At 46.1% G+C, this 24,877-nt stretch overlaps 1 protein-coding gene across 1 annotated transcript in view; it reads left to right on the top strand.

The window, feature by feature from the left end:
- The window catches only part of LOC124485672 (inactive dipeptidyl peptidase 10-like), a 42,547-nt gene that overhangs the window by 1,780 nt on the left and 15,890 nt on the right, over window positions 1-24,877 (top strand). The window contains exons 3-5 of the mRNA XM_047047419.1: window positions 664-759; window positions 19,105-19,199; window positions 19,502-19,576. Coding sequence (XP_046903375.1) covers window positions 664-759; window positions 19,105-19,199; window positions 19,502-19,576 — 266 coding nt within the window. The remainder of the gene's footprint in view (window positions 1-663; window positions 760-19,104; window positions 19,200-19,501; window positions 19,577-24,877) is intronic.

Raw genomic sequence — 24,877 nt, forward strand, 5'->3', positions numbered from 1 at the left:
TCATCATTTGTCAAAAGGTGTTCTCTTCTCCTAAAGACTTGACATTTCATACAAAAAAAAAAAAAAAAATGTTCCAGCGCTGCTGAAGGATTTGATGGTTTGCTCACGTTAATGAACATGCTAGGAATCCCTGTTGTGTTTGTGTCTGTCTGTCAGGATGGATGGCTGGGTTGATGATGTGTGTGATTCTGTTGACCATTGTTATTGACGTAATGTTGGTGTAACACTTAGAGACATGGTTTATTTTTGGGGACCAGCCACAGGTGGTGCCACTGGTGGTGTTATTAATTAGCCAGCCGTGTGCTGTACAGGGATTGTTTTGCCCTAGGTCATCTGAGTCAGCTACAGTAGCTGACCAAGAAAGTACTGTATTACTGTATAAATCATGAATATATTACTAGCAAACATCTCTAGTGGCAGTTGGCTCGACTCTATTCTAAGAATCTTCATGTTCAGCCTTTTAATGCACCTTTCTTCAACTTTAAAATTACAGATATAGACTGTTCTAATGGATGTGTTAGCTTCACCTCACACTGAGCAGAAAGGTTCATGTGTTCAACTGGGGCTCTGCCATACACTCCATGATGATAATAACGATGAACATTAACTTTCAATGAAAGTGTTTTTCTTACGTGATCTTGAATCCATGGTTTGTATTTTCAGCGGACAGCCAGGCGGGGAGCGAGTCCAAACTGACCGTGGAGGATCTGTTCAAACCCCAGTTTATGGTCCACGACCCTGAAGCCAAATGGATTAATGGTGAGCGTCACATCTGTATTTGCTAAACTGCTGTGATTGGCTGGCATTAGGAACAGTGAGTTCTCTAGCTGAATTGGTGGTCGTTACTCACCAACGAAAGGTCACATCTTGTGTTCTAACAGAACTCTCTGAAGCTTGCTTTATTTTTTGACAAAACAACTATGTGCGGCAAGACGTTCACCTGTCTGTTTTGGCTTTAGGTCGCTTGTAAAATGCTGTTATATTATGGACAGGTAGAATGTTGTCCTCCCTGGGGTTTGTGTCTGTGTGTTTTGTGAGACTGCAGTGAGCAGCGAACGCCGAGAACACGATTTCCAAGTTCTCAAAGTGCCACCATTAATTACACCTGCATCAATCACCAGAGCGGTTCCAAAGATGCTGTTTTCCTCAACACACCATTTTGCATATTCACACAAAACCCTCACCCCTCGAAAATATCTCGCTTGACACAAGCAACATATCATTAAACAGTGCTGCATACAAAAAAAAACAGTTATATGCTGATGCTCAAAATCTTGAAGAGCTCCTGAGGTCTCCAGCCTCCAGCCTCCAGCCTCCAGCCTCCAGCCCCCAGCCTCCAGCCTCCAGCCTCCTCCACAGAGTGCCATTAGATGTGCTTGTTTGTGTGTGTTGTTTCCGAATCTTCAGACCGCAAATGGCGTGATTTCGCTGTTCACCCGAGGGCAAGGGAGGGGTGGGGGGTGAGGTGAGGTGGGGGGGGATATGGCCTTCCTGTCCATCAATATTTCATCCTGCGGTGACATTTTCTTTTCTACCTCCTACAACGCCATCTCATTCCACCAGATGACCTGGGGCTAGAGACTGAGCTGCGCCACTCAGACAGCAAGGTTTGTAGCGGGCTTGAAGGATGGATGGGGACAAAATGGATCTCGGACGAATGAGATGAGATAACAGATAGACAGGTTGTGTGGGAGAGGAAGGATTGATTGTGTGTGTTTTTTAAGGAGTAGATGAGTAGAATAGTTTTAAAGGGCAGACAAGATGAACAGAAACCTAGGCCTGAACCACGTGTCTGAAGTGCGAGGATCAAAGCGGTAAAGTGTTATTAAAATTACTCAGAGGTTTAGATGATCATGAACAGTATGATTTGGTGTAATATGGTCTGGCTCAAGTATAATTGTAGCTGGCTCTGATGCAAGCGAGACCGAGTGCAGTGCTGTAGAAGTATTGATTGATGAGGACTCCCTTGGGCGCATGCAGCACTGGTCTTTGGAGACAGAGAGATTAATAATCAGAGCTGTTGTGAAGCTGTTGGATGCTTTGCCGGAAATGGATGCAAGGACCAGATGATGAGTTTGAGGGACTGGGTAGTTTAAAGGAATAAATGGCAAGTGAAAATCAGTTCTCCAGAGCGCGGTGGTTTGTCAGGGACAGACTGTGTATCCTCACAGCTGAGGTAATGGAGACGATATTTAACGCAGTGATGTTCCTCTGGAACGGTAATGATGATTATGGTGATCGTCAAAGCCTATTTGAACAGGTGCCCAGAGACTCATAGTCTTATAGTCATTAGCTACTCAATCCCTGTGTGTGTGTCCTTTCATACACTTCCTCCATCTAACCTTTCCCTGTCTGTTTGTCTGTCTGTCTCTCCATCCCTCTGTTCGTGAATCCATTAGTCTTTCATTCATCTTAGTTGGGTGTAATTAGCGTTTGTGTGTCGTTGCTCGGTAATGAATTGTAATTCCGGTGTAAGTCCGGTTCTTATTAATGAAGATCAGTCTGAACGTTACTTGGGCCATCTGGCTAATGCACGCACTTGTGTGAAGTGTGACATACATCCAGCTGTTGTTTCATAATGTGTGTGTGTGTGTGTGTGTATCTCTGTGTGTGTGTCTGTGTGGATAGGATGTGCCTGGATATTACCACCTGCACGTGTGTATGACAGTCACTGTTGGCCAACCTTTCTTCTCCCCAGCCTCTCCCCTCCTCAGCCTCTCCTCTCTCAGCCTCTCCTCTCCCCAGCCTTTCCTCTCCCCAGCCTCTCCTCTCTCAGCCTCTCCTCTTTCAGCCTCTCCTCTCTCAGCCTCTCCCCTCCCCAGTCTCTCCTCTCCCCAGCATCTCCTCTCTCAGCCTCTCCTCTCTCAGCCTCTCCCCTCCCCAGCCTCTCCCCTCCCCAGCCTCTCCTCTCCCCAGCCTCTCCTCTCTCAGCCTCTCCTCTCTCAGCCTCTCCTCTCCCCAGCCTCTCCTCTCTCAGCCTCTCCCCTTCCCAGCCTCTCCCCTCCCCAGCCTCTCCTCTCCCCAGCCTCTCCTCTCTCAGCCTCTCCTCTCTCAGCCTCTCCTCTCCCTAGCCTCTCCTCTCTCAACCTCTCCTCTCTCAGCCTCTCCTCTCTCAGCCTCTCCCCTCCCCAGTCTCTCCTCTCCCCAGCATCTCCTCTCTCAGCCTCTCCTCTCTCAGCCTCTCCCCTCCCCAGCCTCTCCTCTCCCCAGCCTCTCCTCTCTCAGCCTCTCCTCTCTCAGCCTCTCCTCTCCCTAGCCTCTCCTCTCCCCAGCCTCTCCTCTCTCAGCCTCTCCTCTCTCAGCCTCTCCTCTCCCCAGCCTCTCCTCTCTCAGCCTCTCCTCTCTCAGCCTCTCCTCTCCCTAGCCTCTCCTCTCCCCAGCCTCTCCTCTCTCAGCCTCTCCCCTCCCCAGCCTCTCCTCTCCCCAGCCTCTCCTCTCTCAGCCTCTCCTCTCTCAGCCTCTCCTCTCCCTAGCCTCTCCTCTCCCCAGCCTCTCCTCTCTCAGCCTCTCCTCTCTCAGCCTCTCCTCTCTCAGCCTCTCCCCTCCCCAGTCTCTCCTCTCCCCAGCCTCTCCTCTCTCAGCCTCTCCCCTCCCCAGCCTCTCCCCTCCCCAGCCTCTCCTCTCTCAGCCTCTCCTCTCTCAGCCTCTCCTCTCCCCAGCCTCTCCTCTCTCAGCCTCTCCCCAGCCTCCCCAGCCTGCCAGGGACAAGCAGCTGAGAGCGATGCTTCACTTCCATTAGCATCTCTCCGACTGAGCCACAAGGTTCATGAGGCACCAGTGGTCCAGTTCACACATCTTATCCTTCTCCGATCCGGAAACACCCTATTCAAACAGTTAGACACCTCTGCAAATACAGGCACCAGTCTGCTTTCAAAAAACAGACAGATACTAATAATTAATTCACTAAATGACTAAATAATTCACATTCAGCCCTGCAATTCAAGCCTATAAATAAAATGTACTTTCTAAATACACAGGACAGTATGTGTGAATATTCAAGTCTTCTTCAGCTGATGTACTAAGGAGGTCTGTGGGGCCAGCACCACTCAGCCTCATCATTTCCTCTGGTGTTTGTTCTTCTGTGTGCATACAGGTTGTTACGTATGTATGCACACAGAAGAACAAACACAGGAGGAAAGGATGAGCCTAAAAGGTATTCTCCTGTATATAGAGAAAGTAACAGGACATTTTACACATAGGCTAGAATCATGTATATATATATACATGATGTCTAAGTTATTTCACTGTGCGCTCTGGTTTTGTCAAGATCTTTACAATACAATTCTGTCACAGAATCACACTCCGAACAGACAGTTGGAAATCAATGGACGTCAGATCAACAGCTCTCTGACCTATAGGATGGACAGGTCATTTCAAAGAGCAGCTGTAAGATGTTTATACAGTAGCTCCTGTAGGTCTTCTGAGAGGAGCTCCTGGTCCTTCATGGTGACACAGGATGCTACACAACATGCCTACCAAGTCTGTCACTGGTGAGGAAGATTTTCTCCACACGGCGATGATGCGTCTCATCTGCAGCGTGTCCCGGGAGGTGAACAGTTCACCTTGGCACACATGAGTGCTCTGACGCCCCGCATTACTCTGAACCACCAACCCCCTCTCCCTCCTCCTTCCAAACACACCTTTTGGCACAGGGCTACAGCCCCGGGTTACAGAGCCACTGCCTGGCCAGGGGCTCTTGTTGGAAGCAGAGAAGAACACTGCTTTTGTGGACACAATAAAGCAGCTGGTAACAGCAGGCTGGATCGACACATGATGTGGAGGATGCTTCAACTGTCACACCCCTCCTCTCCTCCACCCCTCTGCTCCTCCAACCCTCCTCTCCTCCACCCCTCCTCTCCTCCACCCCTCCTCTCCTCCACCCCTCCTCTCCTCCTCTCCTCCACCCCTCCTCTCCTCCTCTCCTCCACCCCTCCTCTCCTCCACCCCTCCTCTCCTCCACCCCTCCTCACCTTATTCAGTCCCAAGACTCCCACCCAGCAGCTCTCCTCCATGACTTCTATTCATTTACCTGATTAGCGACATAATTAAGTCAATTAGGCCGTATTCCCCTGCTGATCAGCAGAAAGCACAGGAAGCCGGAGCGATTGGCCGCGTCGTTGTCGTGGTCGGGCGCCGGTGAACTGCAAAGTGGCTTCAGAGCACGGATGGCTAGAGGACAAGAAACGGATCTGCAGGGCTACAATGGTGCCCGGACTTAAGAGGGGGTTTCCACTTGCATGCATCTGCTGCAACGTTCCCTGGGGTTAATTAGAAACCGCATGCTCCAGTGACTCCCATTAATTAACATTAGAGACTCCCTAAGCTATGCGGTAGGGCATGAGAAAGAGGGAGAATGTGCCTGTGTGCGTGTGTGTTTGTGTGTGTGAACTCAGAGGGTATAAATGGCACCATGCAGCACTTGGTCAGCCCCTCTTTGCAGACAAGCAGCTACGCATGGAGGGTGGGAGGAATGGATGAAGGAAGGGGGGAGGAGGGAAATGGAAGAAGCTATAGGGTGATGAGGGGTCTAATCTATTCTGTCCTCTCACATTCTCCCCAAAGTCAAAATAGTTTGGAATGAATTGCTAAAAATGGGATAGTGGGGTCGGATAGTGGGGTGCCTTTGTGAAGCTCAAGTCATCCGTTTCTATTATTTTAATGTTGTCGAGCTGCTGTGAAACCAATCAGTTCTGTTTTACTCTGGGCTCACCCATCATCTTCCCTCTGGGGAAGAAACAATTGAAATGTGAAACGAGTAAACATACTCTGCTGCTTCCTCTCTTTGTCACTTCCTGTCTTTTTGTCTGACATTCTCACTAATCACTCACAGGACAAAACACAGTTTCCAAGAGATTTGAACTTAGGCAAGGGCTGAAACCAGAGTCACCGGACAGGTAACTGTCCAGTGGAGCAGGAAAACAGAAGATGAAATGCTGGAGAGAGGAACAGGAAGGAGGTCATGGTGGGAGCAGGAGAAGGAGAGTGACAGATTCAGATTGTGGGGGAGAGTGAAACATAGCTCACAGTCTCTCAAGGAGACCTCCTACCCTGAGGTGTGTGTGGTGTGTGAGGGAGAGCGTGTGTGTGGTGTGTGAGGGAGAGCGTGTGTGTGGTGTGTGAGGGAGAGCGTGTGTGTGGTGTGTGAGGGAGAGCGTGTGTGTGGTGTGTGAGGGAGAGCGTGTGTGTGGTGTGTGAGGGAGAGCGTGTGTGTGGTGTGTGAGGGAGAGCGTGTGTGTGGTGTGTGAGAGAATGAGTGTGTGTGTGCCAGGTGGAAATGACTTACTCAGACGCCCGTTGATTCTCATTATCTGAATTTGAGACTATCAGTGGTTCCCTGTTGTTGCTAGCCAGGGACTGGCAGGGACTGGCTACCTCGCACAGTGGACTCCTATTGATTTCTCAATCCCATCACAGAGCAACTGGCTACCAATCTGCACCCTTCCAGTTAGTGTGAAACTGCAGTACCCCATTTACACCTGCGGAGGTCCTGAGATTGTCCCGCCTCCTCCTGGATCTATACAGTAGCACAGACACCCTGCACTGTATGGAAGCTGACAGGATCTTCTCCGGGTTAAGCCTGGAGTTTGCAACAACAGTGTGGTGGAAATCGTGCGGTATGGATTGTGAGGGGGTGAGAGAAGGGGGGGGGGGGTTGACTATGGTAGCAGCAGAAGTATCTTTAACGATGGCTCGGCAGTCGTGGAAGACGGCTTCCTAACGAGGCTTGGTATTGATTGGCTCTCACCTGGCTGCAGAGCTCATTCTAGATCAAAGCAAGGCATGTACTACATCCTGCGCAATATAACATCCTACCATTCACATGTAGGTAACACTAGTTCACACGCAGCCAGGTTGGCCATTCAAGCACAAAGTTGATATTTCCTAGCATGTTGTGTTTAAGGCAATGAACCACCAGCAGACACACACAGACATGGGAGGTCAGAAAAGGTGGTGTGTGTGTTGTGTGGTGTACTGTTGTGTGTAGTATTGTGCGTTATGTGGTGTGTGTTGTGCCCAGGACCGCGTCTTGCAGAATCTTCCAGATTCAGCATGTAGAATCATCCATGGACTATCTTTCACTTCCAGCCAAACTGCTTCAGCTTCATTAAGCTGGTGTTGTACTGTAGCAGGAGTGTTTACAAAGCTAACAAAGCAGAGCAGCGTCCCTATTTCTGCTCCAGTTGTTTGCTCCTGTGAGCTGGCCTCCCCTCTCTCCTAAATCATGACTGTATTAAAAGGAGAGGAGAAAAATAACAGACAAACAAATGAGGTTGAGCATTCAAGTACTGAAGGTTAGCAGCTGGGGGGCTGGAATGGCACATGCCCATGTACTGTACAGTTCATTCTAGTACTTCCTTCTTTCTCTTCTTTACCAAGGTTTGGAGTTATAAAACACGACGCAATAATTTAGTGATGTGAATTACTATTCATCCCTAAGGCTTAGAGGGATTCTGATTGATGAGCTGATGAGCACCTTTGGTGCTGTGTTCAAACCTGGCCTTGACTCCTGTGATGAGTGTGTGTGTGTGTGTGGTTGGCTGGTTGTGGTCTGAAGCCATTAGTTCAGATTGGTCTTTTTAAAGAAACGTAAGAGGCCGGTAAATATAATTTGCTTAGCCGAGCACTCTGGGGTGGTTTTGTGTATGAAGTGCCGGATTGGTGTGTAAAATATAGAGGAGATTCTTTGTTCGTCCAGGTATAGATCAATAGGCAGGAAGGAGGCTTTAAATGAAAATCTCCATTACAAATTAAAACACTGTTTGCTGCCAAATGCTGGGGAATTTGGACTGGCATGCATTACAGGGAAATCAATAGCTCTGCCTCAATCACACCAACAGTCTCAGGCCTCCACTGGAGTATTGGAGCTTCCATTTCCCTGACAACTTTGAAAACTATGATTATGTGGGCAGTGGGAGGGGATATGCATGGCTAAAGACATCGGACTTGTACTCCTAAAACCTTAATGAGGAGTGAATAGTTTGCATGAGTTAAACAAAACAGTGTTTAATTCTCCTGCATTTCATCCATACTTGCATGTAAAGAGACCTTACATCGACTTGCCCCTCAAGTTCCCCAACCGCCAATAAACCCCCTCAACATCTGTAGTCTACAAGTCAGTCGAAACTGTTTCATTGTTTACTAGGCTACCTAATCTAGGCCCTAATCCAGAATTACCTTGCCAAATTGAAAGTCCACATTGAACACTGTTCTGTTGGACAGTCGCCCAGAGGAATAATACTAGCCGCTCCCTTCAGACCAGTACATGTTCTGTGCTCATGCACACCAATCATGGCTGTCATTGAAACGTCTACATCCAGATGTCGCTGATTACCCCCAGACAGGAAGGTCTGGAAGGCCCTGGAAACAGCAGTGGTCTGAGGCCACTGCTAAAACTGAGACATGAGACTGTGGGCCACAAGAGCACCTTTAAATAAAGCTGTTGAATTGTTTTTTAATTTCCACCCCCCAGAAAAACCCCAGTACGCTCCCTCACTCTCCTCCTCTCCCTCCCCCCCCCCTTCCTCGTTTCCCTCCCCTCCATCGCCATGGAAACGGTGTTAACGCAACCTTTCGCGCTGTCACATTTGATAAACTAAATTTATTTGGAAAAGCATCTCCCTCTCGTTCCGACGCCGGTCTGTTTCGGGCGTCGCCTCTCGCTCCTGAAACCTCCGGGCGTCACGGCAACGTGACTGACAGTCTGTCTGCCCGCGCTTCTGTCTGAGGGGAGGAAGGGGAAGGACAGGGAAACAAAGAGATGGTTAGTCAGAGACTTTCCTGGGGCATCGACTGTCCGTAATAAGTGTCAGAGCGCTGTCACAGAAGCAGTGAGGAGCTGTCAGGCCGTGGGTAGGGAGAGTGAGGAGTGGACAGCATCATGCTGGAGAAACATCATAAATAATAAAGATAAATAAAGAGTTTACTTTTACAGTTGACATTAGGCTACATTGTCTTCATTTAGTAGACTCTTTTGTCCAAAGGGACATACAAGTAGTGCGTCGATAAAGTACAGCAGAAGAAGACGTGCCAGTGCTTTGTCAGTGGTCAGAGTAAAAGAACAGGGAGTATTTACAAACCACATCACTGTCACCACACCAGTGCAACAAGAAACATCAATTACAGCAGCTAATTAATTATCGTATGGCGAACAAAAATAACAGCAGACAGATGGCATTAACAGTGTAGAACATCCGTGCCAGGTGCCACGGTCAACTTCCCGCCTCTGATAGCCTTCTCCATGAAACGTGATGTTCTGTCTGTCAGACACAACCCTGTCCCAGTGTCGGGAAGACCAACCCTGTCCCAGTGTCGGGAAGACCAACCCTGTCCCAGTGTCGGGAAGACCAACCATGTCCCAGTGTCGGGAAGACCAACCCTGTCCCAGTGTCGGGAAGACCAACCCTGTCCCAGTGTCGGGAAGACCAACCATGTCCCAGTGTCGGGAAGACCAACCCTGTCCCAGTGTCGGGAAGACCAACCCTGTCTCAGTGTCGGGAAGACCAACCCTGTCCCAGTGTCGGGAAGACCAACCATGTCCCAGTGTCGGGAAGACCAACCCTGTCCCAGTGTCGGGAAGACCAACCCTGTCCCAGTGTCAGTAAGACCAACCCTGTCCCAGTGTCAGGAAGACCAACCCTGTCCCAGTGTCAGGAAGACCAACCCTGTCCCAGTGTGGGGAAGACCAACCCTGTCCCAGTGTGGGGAAGACCAACCCTGTCCCAGTGTCAGGAAGACCAACCCTGTCCCAGTGTCAGTAAGACCTACTGAATTACAGATGTCTGGTTTGCGTATACACCTCTCAGGAACAGAGAGAGCTGCATTTGACAAAGCCCCTCTACCGTAGGCTCTAACACACACCTGCCCCCCCCCCCCCCCCCCCCCCCCCTCGCCAGAACACGGGGAAAGGTGACTCGCTCGCTTTCGACCGGTTGCCACGGTAACCCGGCGAACGACGGTGCAGGGTTTTGAGGACATGGGACCCACTCAGTCCCCCCCCCCCCCCCCCCCCCCCCCCCCCCCCCCCCCCCCCCCCCTCTTCCTCATGCTGCCTGTTTCTGCTTCTTTAACATGCAAACCGTGCAAGGTTCACTGAGTAATATTGAGATTGGTCTGAGCCACAGTTCTGCTGGGGACACCCAGACACAATCTGTCACTTAGAAAAGCTACCGGGAAGTCACTCCCTGACGGGAGCCTGGAAGTAAGAATGTGACATATTTGTTGGGTTAAATTCTGCTTTTAGATACAACTCCTGGGTCTTTAGAGACAAGACTCTCCCTCCTACAGCCTTCATGTTGTTTTCTGCTACACAGATGCAACAGTCCTGCAAACCATCTTCAGACAACTGCTAGTTTGGTAGCATCTGAGGAACACCTAGGTATCTCTACATGGTAATGACTATTATGTAAAAATGGTCTACTATGATCCATACTATGCCTGCAAGCATGAGCAGTATCTTAGAAAACTGCCTTGTTTTGTATTGACTAGCATGTTCGCTATTTAGGTAAATGTGTATAAATGGAACTTCACAGCTGTGGAAGGATTGTACCTCATTTCCCTGTGATGTTTGTCATCCTTCAACCTGCTCTCATTCTTCTCAAACACCTCAGAGACCCCCTCCTCTCACTCGTTATTTACCACACGTCCGCTCTCCAAAACATCCTGCCACCACTCAACCCACTTTAGCCAATGAGAGGGTGCCACACGCGTACAAACTAGAGGATCCCAATTAGAGTGGGCCTGTGAAGCGTAGCATGGCCACCTGTCCATCACCACAGGGAGAAACCAACTCCCTGGGGAACAATTAAAAACACCCAGCCCTGATCCTGAACGCAGTCATCCACTCACCATCCACACACACACCTGAGTGTCACGCACACACACACACCTGAGTGTCACGCACACACACACACCTGAGTGTCACGCACACACACACACACACACCTGAGTGTCACGCACACACACACCTGAGTGTCACGCACACACACACACCTGAGTGTCACGCACACACACACCTGAGTGTCACGCACACACACACACCTGAGTGTCACACACACACACACCTGACATCAATGCCCATCACCACACACCTGTGGAGAAGCACACGGGTGAGCTACTCTGATTTTTTGAAAAATGCAACAAGGTTTTGTTGATAGTTTGACCACTTACTGAAACTGATAGCATGGGTAAACATGCAGATTGTCCATAAAAGGCCAGATTCAGCAAGACAGGTATATTTTCCTTCTCCAAACCTTTTGTGAATGTTTTACTTATAAAATGTAATAACACCCACTCCATACTGTACAGTGCCCACAGATTGGGTTTCGGCTGTCGGCACATAGTCTTACACATGTCTATAATGGCATCCTGTCAAGGACATCTTCTAACACAACCATATTTTCCCAGTATTCTCCTCTACATACACGTCAGGAGAAAACACCTCAATGACATTTCTGCTTTTCAGAAGTCAATACTTTGGCTGTATAAAAGATATATATATATATATATATATATATACAGTGCCCTCCAAAAGTATTGGAACAGTGAGGCGAATTCCTTTATTTTTGCTGTAGACTGAAAACATTTGGGCTTGACATCAAATAATGAACGTGAGACCAGAGATCAACGTTTCAGCTTTTATTTCCAGGTATTTACATCAGGATCTGATGCACAACTAAGAAAATATCACATTTTGTTTGAATCCACCCATTTGTCATGTGATCAAAAGTATTGGAACAGATATACTTAAAACATATTTAAGTGAATAAGACTTAACATTTAGTTGCAAATCCTTTGCTTTCAATAACTGCAGCAAGTCTGTGACCCATTGACGTCACCAAACTTTTGCATTCTTCCTTTTTGATGCTTTCCCAGGCTTTCACTGCAGCCTCTTTCAGTTGTTGTTTGTTTTGTGGGGTTCCTCCCTTCAGTCTCCTCTTAAGCAGGTAAAATGCATGCTCTATAGGGTTTAAGTCTGGAGATTGACTTGGCCAGTCTAATACCTTGCATTTCTTGCCCCTGATGAACTCCTTTGTTGTTTTGGCAGTGTGTTTTGGGTCGTTATCTTGCTGCATGATGAAGGCTCTGCCAATCAGTTTGGTTGCATCTTTCCTTAAATTGGCAGACAAAATGTTTCTGTAGACTTCCGAGTTCATTTTGCTGCTGCCATCATGTGTTACATCCTCAATGAAGATTAATGAGCCCGTCCTAGAAGAAGCCATGCAAGCCCAAGCCATGACATTACCTCCACCGTGTTTCACAGATGAGCTTGTGTGTTTGGGATCATGAGCAGTTCCTTTCTTTCTCCAAACTTTAGCCTTTCCATCACTTTGGTAAAAGTTAATCTTTGTCTCATCAGTCCATAAAACTTTGTCCCAGAATTTTTGAGGTTCATCTCTGTACTTTTTGGCAAATTCCAGCCTGGCCTTCCTATTCTTCTTGCTAATGAGTGGTTTGCATCTTCTGGTGTAGCCCTTGTACTTTTGTTCATGAAGTCTTCTGCGAACAGTAGATAATGATACCTTCACTCCTGCCATCTGGAGGTTGTTGCTGATCTCACTAACAGTTGTTTTAGGGTCTTTCTTTACAGCTCTCACAATGTTTCTGTCATCAACTGCTGATGTTTTCCTTGGTCTACCTGTTCGACGTCTGTTACTTAGTACACCAGTAGTTTTCTTCTTCTTCAGGACATTCCAAATGGTTGTACTGGCTATGGCCAATGTTTCTGCAATGGCTCTGATTGATTTTCCATCTTCTCTAAGACTCACAATTGCTTGTTTTTCACCCAAAGACAGCGCTCCGGTTTTCATGTTGTTTTCACCTCTGAATACAGTCTGCATAGACAAAACCTATCTTACCCAATCTGAACCTGAGTGTAGACATTCAGTGGTATTTATTGATTGAATAATGTATGTAATAGGACACACCTGGGCAACAAAACACACCTGTCAGTCATATGTTCCAATACTTTTGCTCACGTGACAAATGGGTGGGTTCGAACAAAAAGGTGATATTTTCTAATTTGTGCATCAGATCCTGATCTAAATACCTGGAAATAAAAGCTGAAACGTTGATCTCTGGTTTCACATTCATCGTTTGATGTCAAGCCCAAATGTTTTCAGTCTACAGCAAAAATAAAGGAATTGGCCTCACTGTTCCAATACTTTTGGAGGGCACTGTATATAAACTTTTGGCGCCAGCTCTGTTCTCTGGAAGCGAGTGAGGGATGAAAGGACCTTGAGCTGATGCAGCTGTTTGTGCCAAAAGGGGACGGGTCTCGCTGATGTCCGCTGTGGGGCGGGAGAAGCAGGGTGTGCAGGTGCTGAGGGATGTGGAAAGGGCACCTTAGAACAGGACGCCACCGGCTGGAGGCGAGTGCTGCCTGGGCCCCTGGGGAACAACGGCCCTGAGGAACCACGGCGATCAGGATGCGACACGGTGGGCAGTGACACCGAACACAGAAACGCTGAAGTCCAAAAGTTGCTGCCGTTGTTCCTGTCGATTGTGATGAGGATTACTTGTTGTGCGAAACATTCAACAGGCCTTTGTAGTTTCTATATCACAACTAAATGTGTATGGTGTCACAATCTTAACATGTAACAGACATGTCGGAGTTACACTGGGCCGATGTTCACCCGCACCTGGGTTGAAACACGCCACTTCCAATTCCTCGGGCGCAACCAATACCTATAGGCTACGCTAACGAACATCTAGAACTGCTGGCGTGGATGTTCTGTAGGAGTGAGTTTATCTGATCTACACGGCTACACACACACCAAGTTGATCGTGCATCAGATCATTTGTGTTGACTTAGTGTTTGTGTGATGGACGAATGCACATGAAATGAGATGGAAAGTGATTTAAATGCATCGCTGAGCTAACTGTATGGTTAGTAAAGTGTTTAAAAAAAACTCGAGAGTTTAAAGGAGAAATGCCTTGAGAAGTGGACTGGAATAACTCATTATAGCCATCTCTGTATCCATCCAGAACTTACATCTGCAGTGTGGATGAAATGTAGCCATCTCATTATGGGTGAACCACTCACACACATCCTGATTGACACAACTGATACATAATTAACCAGCAAAAGTGTTTTTCTCTAACTTTAGGTGGGCACACACACCCATAGCCTACTGTACACCCAGATACTGAGTATGCACACACGCACACGCACACACACACACACAAAGGCTAGCTACACGCAACACACATGTGAGGGCGCAGGGTGTCGGTACAGAGCTCAATTGTAATTCATTAAATTGGTTGGATAGATACTGTTTTGTTTTAAGTAATTAACATTGTTGATGGTGATTAATTACTCTGTGTTGCAGAGAAGGAGCTGGTTATCTATATCTTATTCAAAATCTGAATATTGCAAAACCCCGCAAAACTTGTTCTTCCTCCGGCTTTAGTTTATAGATATTCGGTATTGCGTTGCCACAACGGACCGAATGGCTTCGCTCGCATCTTTTTCTGCCGCCGTTACGGAACTACAACAAAAACTAGCGCACAACTTCATCGTTCTCAGCCACTACCTCTGTTCGCTGATTGGCCGGTAGAAAATTAACCTGAGACATCTGACTTACGTATCTCATGGCCAGACCTAGTACAGAAGCAAAATGAAAATTTAGCGGAAGTATGTAGGAGGGCAGAGCCAGGCTAGTGTAGGCCTACCCTTGTCACAACAAGATGGCCACTGCAAAGCTAAACCAGAGCTATCCATTTGTTGTTGGCAAAACAAGCTTTTTATATATCCTGTGTTCAGAGTTAAACAGCTACGTGTGTACGATAATGAACATCAACATTTAGTAAAACATTTTACTTACTGTATTTATGAGACATACACAAGCCAAATAACATTGACATTTGGCTACAATGCCAAAGTATTATATGATATAATACTGAAATCTTTTAAACTCTCAAACTGTTTGAACCGCATGCACTTCTCTGCATCTGTGGTTTAGCATTTCAGTTTTCTGACAGTAAGCAGACCCGATACTATCGGATAGAAATACTGTGGCTGGAAGCACTTGCAAGTTTAATCTTTACAGTACCAAGTTAGCTTCAGGCTTGACCGACTGTGACATTCTGGAGAGCCGCAGCGAAGCACAGCGTTCAGGCATTACATAACCTTAACTAAATAATTTAGTTGTGCCGCTGCATATTTCATTCGTATGTTCTCCCTCAGCTCTTAGCCCCTTCAAGCCACATGTATTTATCAGCTGTGAGCTGGATGACCCGAGGAGAAGTTCAGCTTCGCTTCCCATTTGTACAAGTTGCGTTATTTTTGCAGCTAGCCGCTAGCCTCTGAATCTCTCATACCCGTCAAGTACGCATTCGTCATGAGACTCATGCATTTTAGCAATTTCTCATCAGCAGCTTTTACAGTGATACGCAAACTAGTTGGTTTACTTACAAAAAAGTAAATTCGTACCTGAAGACTGAAGTCTCTGTTTTCATCAGTTTGATTGTCTAGGATCAGGTAAATGTCCTCTAATATGTGATGTGACCCAGTTGCTGTAGGCTATTGTGGGGAACATTGCTAATGGTTTTGCCTAATGTCTCTAATCTGACAGTAACTGATACTAACTGTAACCGCTGCACAGAACTCTCCAACAAATAATCACTTTCATTGAATGAAAAACAAGTTTATTAACATTATACACAATCTCTAGGCCTAGTAATTGCCAACGGGTTATATTGAGTTACAGTAGAGAACATTTCCTAGTTTCGAGCAACAACTAAAAGAAAATAATTTTCTCTGAGAAACATTGATGTGTAAAGTGTGTTGTACGTTTTTGTAGATGTTAATTATAGGATGAAAGGTAATTAACACATAACAGCGGTCTCCATTAAGCATGTCCACTGCTGCCATCTTTCAATGCCAGCCATCCTTTGCTTCTGCCTTAGTTGGATGAATACCCATTCTGATTGTCAATCACACCCAAACGTCACCACATGTCTGGGTTACATAATCAGGTGCACTTCAGGTTGAACTCAATCAGAGCTGACGGCTTAAAAGAAAACGACTATGTTCAATATAGTCAATCAATTAAGTTCAATATTTCTCCAAGTGTTAGCTTGTGGAAGTGCCTGACCCCGCCACAACCTCTCAATTACATGTGGCTCTGGCAGGGGCCCCTTATTAGGCACCTGGTTTGGTGTCACGACCCTGGCCCAACATGGCCCTCTCATGCTGAGGAAGGGCCGGGGAAATCCAGTAATGAGTAAGCAACAGATTTAGTAAGCAATGAGTGAGCCAATAAGACCTCTTAAAAATATATACACATCTTTAATAAAATGTTAAGTAACATTGTAGGTAATTTGTTGTGCAATGCACTCTGAATGGGACTTACCCAAGCCTGGCAGTATGAAGGTACCAAGCAGCCAACCCTTGAAACTGGGGGTTTTGGCGTGGCAACAAGGCTGAGGTTATTCATAATTCACAGGGTTACAGACGTAGCACATTACTTATGCATTAGAGTCTTAGCTTGTACTTTTCTGCGTGGGTCGTTTCATTATTAAAGGATACAAGCTCAGCTCTCAGAGAGACCTATCACTGGCAGGTTATGTTTTAAAGATCACACGGGTGTGACTTCCTTCTATCTGTTAGATTCCTTACATCCTGTAAGCCTCTCATCATCGGATGCCAAATGGAAATGTTTTCAAATTACCACAGCATAGACAATAAATTAGCTTAAAGAAGTTTTAACACAAAGTTGTGCAGGGTTACTGGTCTGAAGGAGAATCTTAAGAGAGGAAAGTCAGTTATAACTTGCTTCCAAATTTCAACCAACCAGTCGCCCAAGGTCGACATCGATGTGAGAGTATTATTTTAATCTGCGGTGCGCAGGGCCTGAGGAGAGCCAAGTAGCTGGAGCATCTGATAAGCCCTACACTGGAATGGTTCTTCTTCTCTTGTCAGGGGGCCAGACCTAACTGTGTTTCCTGTGGAAGCCAGGACTACTCCTTTAGGGATGTGCAGCTCTGTCCATACTCGGCAATGTGCATCATCTGTTTGGGATTAGGCAGAAGTTTGCAAGGGCACATCTGTTTACCTCTCAAACCTCTCATTACCCTGTGTGACATCACATAACCTTGCCAAGACCCTGACATGCCCTCCTCACACTCATGCAAGGCAAGAGGACAGACGAGGATATTTCAAGACCACTTGATTATGAAAGAAATTCTAAGAAGGAAAACAGATGATCTTTGGTAAGGGCCTCCAATTTGTAGAGAACTTTTTGTCAGATGATGACATTCATTGCTGTGATAGGGTATCAGAGGTTATGACAGATACAAATGTGTAGGTCGTGATTGGGTGCAGTGGGATCACAATACCCATCAGTCAAACCAATAATGACTACAGCCCGGCGACAAGCCCTGATTGGACGGGAATGAGAAAATCGTTGATGGACAAATGAGCTTGGCTGAAACCTCAGAGAAGGTGATCACCTCCCACTGTATGAGCCAGAGGCCAGTCAGCTTGCTGTTAGAGACACAACCCCTATTGACATAGATTGATAAGTTAATTCAAAGTTTGATAAAAGTAAGTTTTTAAATAATTTTGTAGTACCTCATCTCTCTGTATGATGTGTACGTGCGTTGTATGTTGATGTGGGAAATGTAAATGCTTTTATGTGAAAACGATTTCATTAAACAAAATACTTGACTACAGGACCAGCCAGTTAAATACAAAAGGTATACAGTTATACAGATGAAAAATAATGCGCAGGACATTGAAATGGTCTGACCTTGCTGTGGCACTGTGGAACCTTGTCTCTTTATGAGAAGAATATATACAGCAACTTCATTTTACAATCACTGCTGTTTTCTAAGTTCCAAGGTGCTGTTATTACAAACAATCTTTTTTTCCTTTTAATGTAGAGGTGGGAAGATTCGCTGATCTCAATCTTGTTGTCTTATAAAAGAAAACAAGAAGTAAACCGTGGCCTGTGTATTTGTGTGTGTGTGTGTTGTATCCATGCACAGAGTGTGTTGTGTGTGTATGTTGTAATGGAAATGTTGGTCATATGCATAGATGTATGTGTATGAAATCTATAATCTTCTATGTTCATTGGTAAGAGACAGGAAGGCAAGATAATTAAGTTGAGTTCAAAGGAATGTGAGGTGCTGATGGCTCTGTGGGCAGCTTGCCCTGGGGGATGGGTGAAGCATTTTATATGGCCTTCTGTCCTCTGGTTACTGTAAGGGGTCAATGAGACAGTTGCTCTGAACTTTGGCTAGAAGGACTGTGTCCTGTTTCATTGTTTGTGTTAATTAAAAGTATTGTTTGAAGATGGTCACACAAAGGACAGTTGACCATTTGACTGGTCAACCCCTGTGGCTTTATTATCTACTGCTCTGGAGAGAGCTGTGACATCAAAGAACCTTGGGACACTGGACACTTGGTATTGTGTTAAGCTGTCACTAAGTTGAGTTAGCCAATCACAGAGTTTGCTACATTGATTGATTGACCATATAGAATGCCATTTGATCTTACGTTTATATAAGGCAGTGCATGTGTGCTGGCTGATCATCACTCCTGCGAACGACCTGTGTGGATGGCACACCTCCTTCGCTGTGATTGATCAGCAAAGCTTTGTTTATGTAATTGTATAGTCTAATAAATTGTATTAAAACCATATCCCTTGACTATTCAGATCTACACAGTGCCACTCGAATTCTTCCTTTACAATGTGTGTTGGCTACAGTTTCTGTGTCGTGTCACGAGTGTTCTGTACAATTGTAGCACAAACAATACAACAGCACCAAAGCACTCCAACACAGGATAAAGGGTTGCATCAGCGCACAATGTAGAACAAAGATCATGAAACTTGAACACAAGTTAGCACTTTGTGTCTTTTATTTAAATTCCAATTAGGGGCAGGGGTATGAAGTCAACTATGGCCTGTGTATTTGTGTGTGTGTGTGCTGTATGGGCAGGGGTATAAAATAGGTGTGAGACCTACAAGGGGAAATTGATGTGACAATGTCATGTTCCAGTGTAGACTATTATAACTCCTGGAGAGATGGTTTTCACACCTCATGAATCGAGGTGAATGCACCGGATGTGTCAATCTTTGTGTTTTATTTTTCCTTTCGCAGATTCAGAAGTCATCTACAGAAATCGCGACGGCCACGTCATCAAGTTCAACATCCTCACAAACGAGACAGAGTTTGTCCTGACCAACACAACATTTGTAAGTTCAGCAATGTTACCCACTATTCAACTGTTGACTATGAATGTAAACACTCAGCAGCAGACATAAAGATGCACAAACATGTCACAGAGCAAACACACTGCTGTGGAGATTTACATAATGAACACTTAAAATTCCAATTGAATGGCAAACACACAGAATCCCCCATAGATCACACTTGCACGCACACACACAGACCTGCACACATACAATGCACAGCCCATAATAACAAAGGATCACACTGTACTGTAAATCCACACCTATACAGTGCATAACAGTGAGCTGTTGTCTTTCTTTTACAGGTTAATTTCAACGTTGCAAAATATTCTGTGTCACCGGACCTGAAATATGTGCTTTTTGCCTACGATGTCAAACAGGTTAGCATCATCTATTGTGGCTTTTTACTGTGAAAATATTTCATATATTTTGAGTCATACTGTACAGATTGTTTTGGTATCATGCTGCTACTAATAACCCCTCAGGTCTACATCAAATCAAACAAATCTCTTCTTCTGTCTCTGTCTCTCTCTCTTTCTTTCACTTATTGACTCATGGTGAAGGAAATACTAAGCCAAGCCCCCTTCACTGTTCACGTGTCTAAACACACACGTTACACACACACACACCGTAGCTAGTCAGAGTGTCTGAACACACACACGCACCGTAGCTAGTCAGCTCTCCTGAAGAAACACGCACACACATCGTGCCTTGTGTGATTAACGTGGCTCCGTTGTAGTGTGGGTGTGGGTAGAGCGTGTGTGATTAGAAGTGTGTGTGTGGGTAGCCCACAATTGGCAGGTCACGTTCGTTCATTAACATAGCAGGTTAGTTTCTACCATAATTTGGAGTTTTCCATCAGGAAAAGTGCAGATGCTAAATGAGATATGTAAATTGGACCCTCCTCTCTGGAATGGATCAACTTTGAAGATTACCGACAAGGAAACTAATCTGATCTCATTTGAATGTTTTTCAAGATGGTTCCTATATGTGAATCTTATGGTGCTTTTAATTCTGTATATCTTAATAGCTTGTTTTGTCAGTTTTTGCACAATTATGCAAATAACGTACAGAGAAATGTTATTCTGAAGACTGCCTGAAAACTGTGAAATTGTAGCAACAGTTTCAGTAGAAGACAGACTCAGTCGCCAATTTTATTGATATTTTTCACAATTTAAAAAAGGTGAGAAAAATCTGCTGTCCATGTGTGACACAGTAAATGTCATATGTTTATCTGTGTTTTCTGCAGTTGGTATAGGTGTTGAAGTATGGAACAGTTTGTAGGCTAAGGTTTAGGGTTCAGGTCAGAGATGAGTTAGTGTTAGGTTTGGAGTGAATTCCTCAGAAGGTTGGATGCAAACCACTATGCAGACTGTCTGATTAACTCTGAAAGCTGAAATTCTGATCAGTAATGTTGGTTCACCCTGTAGCCGTTGAACTTGAGTCCTAAACCCTGTGGTCTCCACCAGGACCAAACCAGGGTCTTTCCACGCCTTCATGAACTGAATGTACTTAACTTTAAGAGTGTGCTGAACAGCATCACCTTGCCTCAGGATTACACCTTGATCCCATTACAGCTTTATCTCATCGCAGATTAAGCTCGATAAACGCTCATAATCTCTCTCCTGCCTGCATGTGTATGTTTGTCAATCCAGATCATGGTCTGTTTTCTTAGAGCATAAGCACCCTGTAATGTCTCTAATGCTCCTCTCTGCACTAATCTCACTGCCAAGTCCCTGTTGATCCACTGCTATGTGTTTTCAGTGTGAATGTGCCGTAAAACAACAATGTGGAAGTGGTTGAGTAAGTGCTGTCATGGCTCTGAGGTTTACTCCAGAAGACGTGGTATTGTTTAACGATGGTGCTTTAGGTTTGAATATGAGAAGGATTAAATGACCAAATAATAATTAAAAACACGGATTGCAGATGGGCCTAACAAACTCCTGGGCACTTCTAGGATGAAAGTTCCCAGGATGTGGTGTGTTGAAACACCATATGATCCACACTGTCTCATAACGGTCACGCTGGAAGACAAACAAAACTGTGTTGTGTGATGCAGGTTCCACAGACAGGAGCAGGTTCCACAGACAGCAGCAGGTTCCACAGTCAGCAGCAGGTTCCACAGACAGGAGCAGGATCCACAGACAGGAGCAGGTTCCACAGACAGCAGCAGGTTCCACAGTCAGCAGCAGGTTCCACAGTCAGCAGCAGGTTCCACAGACAGCAGCAGGTTCCATAGACAGGAGCAGGATCCACAGACAGCAGCAGGTTCCACAGACAGCAGCAGGTTCCATAGACAGGAGCAGGATCCACAGTCAGCAGCAGGTTCCACAGACAGCAGCAGGTTCCACAGACAGGAGCAGGTTCCACAGACAGCAGCAGGTTCCACAGACAGCAGCAGGTTCCACAGACAGGAGCAGGTTCCATAGACAGGAGCAGGATCCACAGACAGGAGCAGGATCCACAGACAGGAGCAGGATCCACAGTCAGCAGCAGGTTCCACAGTCAGCAGCAGGTTCCATAGACAGGAGCAGGATCCACAGTCAGCAGCAGGTTCCACAGACAGGAGCAGGTTCCATAGACAGGAGCAGGATCCACAGACAGGTGCAGGATCCACAGGCAGGAGCAGGATCCACAGTCAGCAGCAGGTTCCACAGGCAGCAGCAGGTTCCATAGACAGGAGCAGGATCCACAGTCAGCAGCAGGTTCCACAGTCAGCAGCAGGTTCCATAGACAGGAGCAGGATCCACAGACAGGAGCAGGATCCACAGACAGGAGCAGGTTCCACAGTCAGCAGCAGGTTCCACAGTCAGCAGCAGGTTCCACAGACAGGAGCAGGGAGGACATCTTTGTCTGTCCGGTTTGGGAGGCGACGGGCGGAAAAGCGTTGGGTGCTTTAGGCCAAGCTGCCATGGGAACCACAGGTGTCCGTAGTGTTGAGTTCTCGTTGGGATGTATTGCCATGGTAACCCAAGCATGTCAGCTGGGTGGGCCATGAGATTCTGTGGGCTGATTGGCTAGGAGGGTGCAGTTAGAAGGACACATCTCTGTGATGTATTGTCAGGTGGACCTTGGCTGTTCATCTCCTTAGCAGGGAAACCTTCAGAGCATCTCTCAAGCGCTCATGCCATCTCGCTTGGGAACTTCCCCATCGATTTCCCTCCGTTTTGTGGTCGATAGCAATGAGGCCAGAAACACAATCAGACTTGTTTTGGAGAGACGGTGGAGATCAGAGCTGCAGGTTCGACTGAGGGAGTCGAGCATCAAGTGTTCTGGTTCCAGTCGCTTTCCTCAAACCAGGGTATCACAGCTGACAAGTTTGTCAGGTTTTCCTTTCACAAAGAGCTGACTGATTCAGCTCTTTGTGAAACTCTTTAGCCAATTTCTCGATTTGTTAATCGAAGGTTGTTTATCACGATGCTCTGAACTACTTTTGCACACGCGAACGATCTCAGCTTGTCGCATTCAACCAAACACAAGAGTCAGTAGATTTGTTTGCTGTTGATTTAAAATGAGCCTCTTTTGTAGAAACACTCCAGTGACCCTCTCAACCATGCAGACGGGCGTGTTGTCAGCCGGTTCGCTGGACTCTCTGAGGCTCTCTAGCACGGCTCCTAAACCTTCCTGAAACAACATGCAGTTTAAATCATGTTTTAATCTAAGAGCTCCTGCTTACACATGCAACATGTCAGAAAGCTGAAAGCGGAGCTGGGTAATACCTGGGTAATACTCCTAGTACTGGGTAATACCTGGGTAATACTCCTAGTACTGGGTAATACCTGGGTAATACTCCTAGTACTGGGTAATACCTGGGTAATACTCCTAGTACTGGGTAATACCTGGGTAATACTTATAGTACTGGGTAGTACCTGGGTAGTACTTGGTCATACTTATAGTACTGGGTAATACTTATCGTCTTAATATTTTTACATTTTTATTTTATGAACTTGTGTATTTATTCAGTGCACCTGAGGAGGGTTGTCTCCAATGTCGTTGTACAGTGTACAATGACAATAAAGATATTCTATTCTACCTGGAGCCCTGATCCTCTGTGCCCCTCAGACATCAGGAGGGTGTGTGTATTCCTTCTGATTTGCATTATTAATGGTGGATGTCACCTTGGCTGTGGAAGGAGGATGAGACAAGGACAGTCTAATTATGAGGCAGATTCTGAAGAGGGGAGTATAACTAAAGAGAATTGCCATTAAATGGATGAAGGCTGAGTCATTGGTTTGGACAGACAGGACCTTCTTTTAAATGTTTTAATGACAACTTACATTAGCTAGCAACGCAATTAAATGGATTTAATGAAATGTCCTGAGTGCTTGGCGGTAACCCACTCGTGTTCCTCATCTGACCCCAGGTGCATTTGAGCACGAAATGTATCAAAAATGTCACGTCGCTGTTTTAAATTAATGACATTGCGACTCACAATGGACATGCTGCCCACTCTCCCACTACTTAAACAAGGAAAGGAAAACATTCTGAATGATTCTTAAACAGTTCACAAGCAATTACAACTGGATGGGTATTAGGCTGATGCTCCACACATGGACAGTTTTCTGTAATCAAAGGTCCAGAATATTTTTTTTTTTTAAGTGAAATGAGCTCAAGGGCAAAAAAAAAGTGCACTCCAGTAGACACTGTGTTTTAACCACCCCAGGAGTAGATCACTTAAAGGTAAGATGGGACCTTCTTTCTTCCAGAAGGTGTGAGTAAAAATAGACAAGAAGTGTCAGAGTTTAAATTACAATTGTTCAAAGGAAGCGGCGTTGGAACATTTGTCAAAACCCTTGGAACTGACAAACCCCTTCCTTCTCTCTTCTCAAATCTCTTCTTCCCTTCTCCTCCTCCCTTCTCTCCCTTGCCTCCTCCCCTCTCTTCTCGTCCTTCCCTCTCTTCCTTCCCTCTCCCTAGATCACTCATCTTGGCTTGTCAACACTATTTTGGGCGAATGCTCTGATTGCTCATCAATCTCTGCTGCCGTCCAGGCCCCCACTCCCAGCCCCGCCTCCTTCGCCTGCTTTCTCCCTCCTCCTCCCCCCATGCATAATTCACGTTGCCAACGCGTGTCCTCTCCAATTCAAGGAGCCCTTTTTAATTCCAGCCATCCATCCTGCACCACCTCATGCCTGCGCCCCCCCCCCCCCCCCCGTTCTACTCTAAAAGATATCAAACTGTAGTCTTTGAACACTGGCGACCTCTCTTTCCCTTCTCCATCACTCTCTCCCCTTCCCCCTGCTCTGCGTGGAACTGTCTGGAAGCCCTGTGCCGATCAAACCAGGTTTTTCTGAAGAAGTTCTTATTCAATACTTGCAATCGCATCATTCCAATGGCAGGAAAATGAATTACCTCATTATCACCCAGTGCTCCGATTTTAAACCTGTATATATATATCAACAAATCATTTTTTTTCCATGGATCTGTCAAGGTCTCCATCAGCACCGTGGGCACCAATGTCATTATGATGATACAATGCGAAACAGAGTCTGTTTCTCTCTATCCACGGGCAGGATGCTATTATCATGTCAGCCATATCTTCTCCTGGGGAATCCAGACAGATTTACACGCGCCCCATCGTCAAAAGGGCTTTTTGATGCCTTTCTCTATCTCTCTCTCATCCTCTCTATCTCATCCTCTCTCTATCTCTCTCTCTCATCCTCTCTCTCCCATCCTCTCTA

This window comes from Hypomesus transpacificus, chromosome 23 (assembly GCF_021917145.1).
Source record: "Hypomesus transpacificus isolate Combined female chromosome 23, fHypTra1, whole genome shotgun sequence".
NCBI classification, from domain to species: domain Eukaryota; kingdom Metazoa; phylum Chordata; class Actinopteri; order Osmeriformes; family Osmeridae; genus Hypomesus; species Hypomesus transpacificus.